Source organism: Etheostoma spectabile, chromosome 18 (genome assembly GCF_008692095.1).
Source record: "Etheostoma spectabile isolate EspeVRDwgs_2016 chromosome 18, UIUC_Espe_1.0, whole genome shotgun sequence".
Taxonomy (NCBI): Eukaryota; Metazoa; Chordata; class Actinopteri; order Perciformes; family Percidae; genus Etheostoma; species Etheostoma spectabile.
The window spans coordinates 14606148-14607978 of NC_045750.1; the positions used below are offsets into that span (position 1 = coordinate 14606148).

The 1831-nt window shown below is 39.5% G+C and overlaps 1 protein-coding gene across 1 annotated transcript in view; it reads right to left on the reverse strand.

Annotated features, from left to right (window-relative positions):
• Nucleotides 1–1831, reverse strand: part of nbas (NBAS subunit of NRZ tethering complex) — a 185629-nt gene that overhangs the window by 64195 nt on the left and 119603 nt on the right. Inside the window, 1 exon segment of the mRNA XM_032542394.1 lies at nt 655–838. Within this exon segment, the coding sequence (XP_032398285.1) occupies nt 655–838 (184 nt within the window).

Below are 1831 nucleotides of genomic sequence, written 5' to 3' on the forward strand. Positions count from 1 at the left end.
GCGCTGGGTAAAGGATACTGATAGCCAGGCTCTCATTGGCTATCGATTAGCCAATCAGAGTCAAACAGCTTAGCTCGCTGAATATTAATGAGAACTGGCACAATTCAAGCTGATTCTTCCTGCAGGCTTTCTATACCACGATAGAATGGCTTGAAACAAGGTAACCAAGGCATTTTTTCCACAAAACTCCATGAACTTCAGACATTAACACAAATGAAATACGTGTGGCAGGGCACCTTTAAGCAGTACACCAGCTTATTCTAGCTTTTTATAGCTCAAAGCCCATGCTGTTACATAATGGTAATGTGTATCATTCATATCATTCACGTTTCTAGATGGGATGAGTGAGTAATTTATACATTCTCTTTACATATTCATTACACCATTTCTACCCTGTTCTCTCTTCCTTCCACCCATCACTTTGTTTCAAAATGTATTGCCCAGCATTTGACGTTATGGAAAAAAGAACAGAAAAATACCCAAACAGTCAAGTACCAGTACCAGTACCAGTGTCACCAGTACCAGTTTTTTAGTGTCCTTGGTATTCAAATTGTTTCTCAAGTAATTTATACTCAACACCTCAAATTGTCAGTGTGTTAGTGACTGATGAGTCGTGGCTGTGTTTGTGTGTGTGATTGCAGCTGTACACGTTACCTCTCTGTCTTTCAGAACAGCCTGAGTTCTGTAGAGCAGCAGAAGACGGACGTCGCTGTCTCGGAGGCTAAAGTTACTCTCCAGGATCTGCAGCACGTCGATTCGAGGCCGCACGGGGAGCGCCGCGTCACCGCAGAATGGACGCAACCAAGCCAGGAGGTCGTCCGAAGTCACCGCGTTGTCACTGAGAGAGGACGGTGAGAAAGACAGCAGTCAGACAAGCTGAGTGAGGCAGAGATTAAGAGACAGAGATAGAGAGGTAAAGTTTAAAGGTTCTTCTAAAAAGAAAACTAGCTGAAGATAGGAGTGATCAGGAGTCTAATTCAAGTTCAAGGCTGAAAAAATTCCATAAACCTACCAGGAGAAATGCAAAACACAAAACTCTAATTTACATAGACATACAATTCCTTTCAGATTACATTAATTTACACATATATTTTTTAGTATTCACACTTGTTATTGTTCTAGATTAGATTAGATCGAAAATAATCAATAAATTGACAGAAAACTCATTTTTTTGAAAAGCAACTTTTTTTGAAAGTGGTTTAAGTCATTTTTAAACCAAATATTCACTTGTTCCAGCTTCTCAAATATGAGCATAGGGCTAATTTTCTTTGTCTTTTGGATTACTAAGATAAATATTTTTTGTAATTCAGACATTTTAAGAAGTGAACTTAGGTTTTTTTTAAACTGTGAGGGCATTTTTCAAAATATTCTGACACTTTATAGAATAAATGATTACTCAAGAAAATAATAATGATAATAATTCTTACTTCCAGCCCTCATTCAGAGAGCAAAGAAAAAAAAAGCTTAGAGGAAAGCACTTTGTGCATGTTTACACTGAAAGGCAGCAAGTGAGGAGTGGCTGTAGCGTTTAGAATAGAAGGTGCTGTTCAAATGTTGCCATCTTAAAAAAAGCTGGCATGCCAAGCAGACATTTAACTGGATTTTGACACTCAGCAGGTGCTAATTCCAGGCCTTCAAATGAATTAGGAGAGAGTAAAGAGCAACATAGGAAGAAAAACATCTTGAAAGGGTGTTAGAATTATATATGGCTAACGCACATGTGGTTAGCATGTGTGTGTGTGCGTGCGCGTGTGTGTGTGTGTGTGTGTGCGTGCACGTGTGTGTGTGTGCGTGCGCGCGTGTGTGTGTGTGTGTGTGTGTGTGTGTGTGT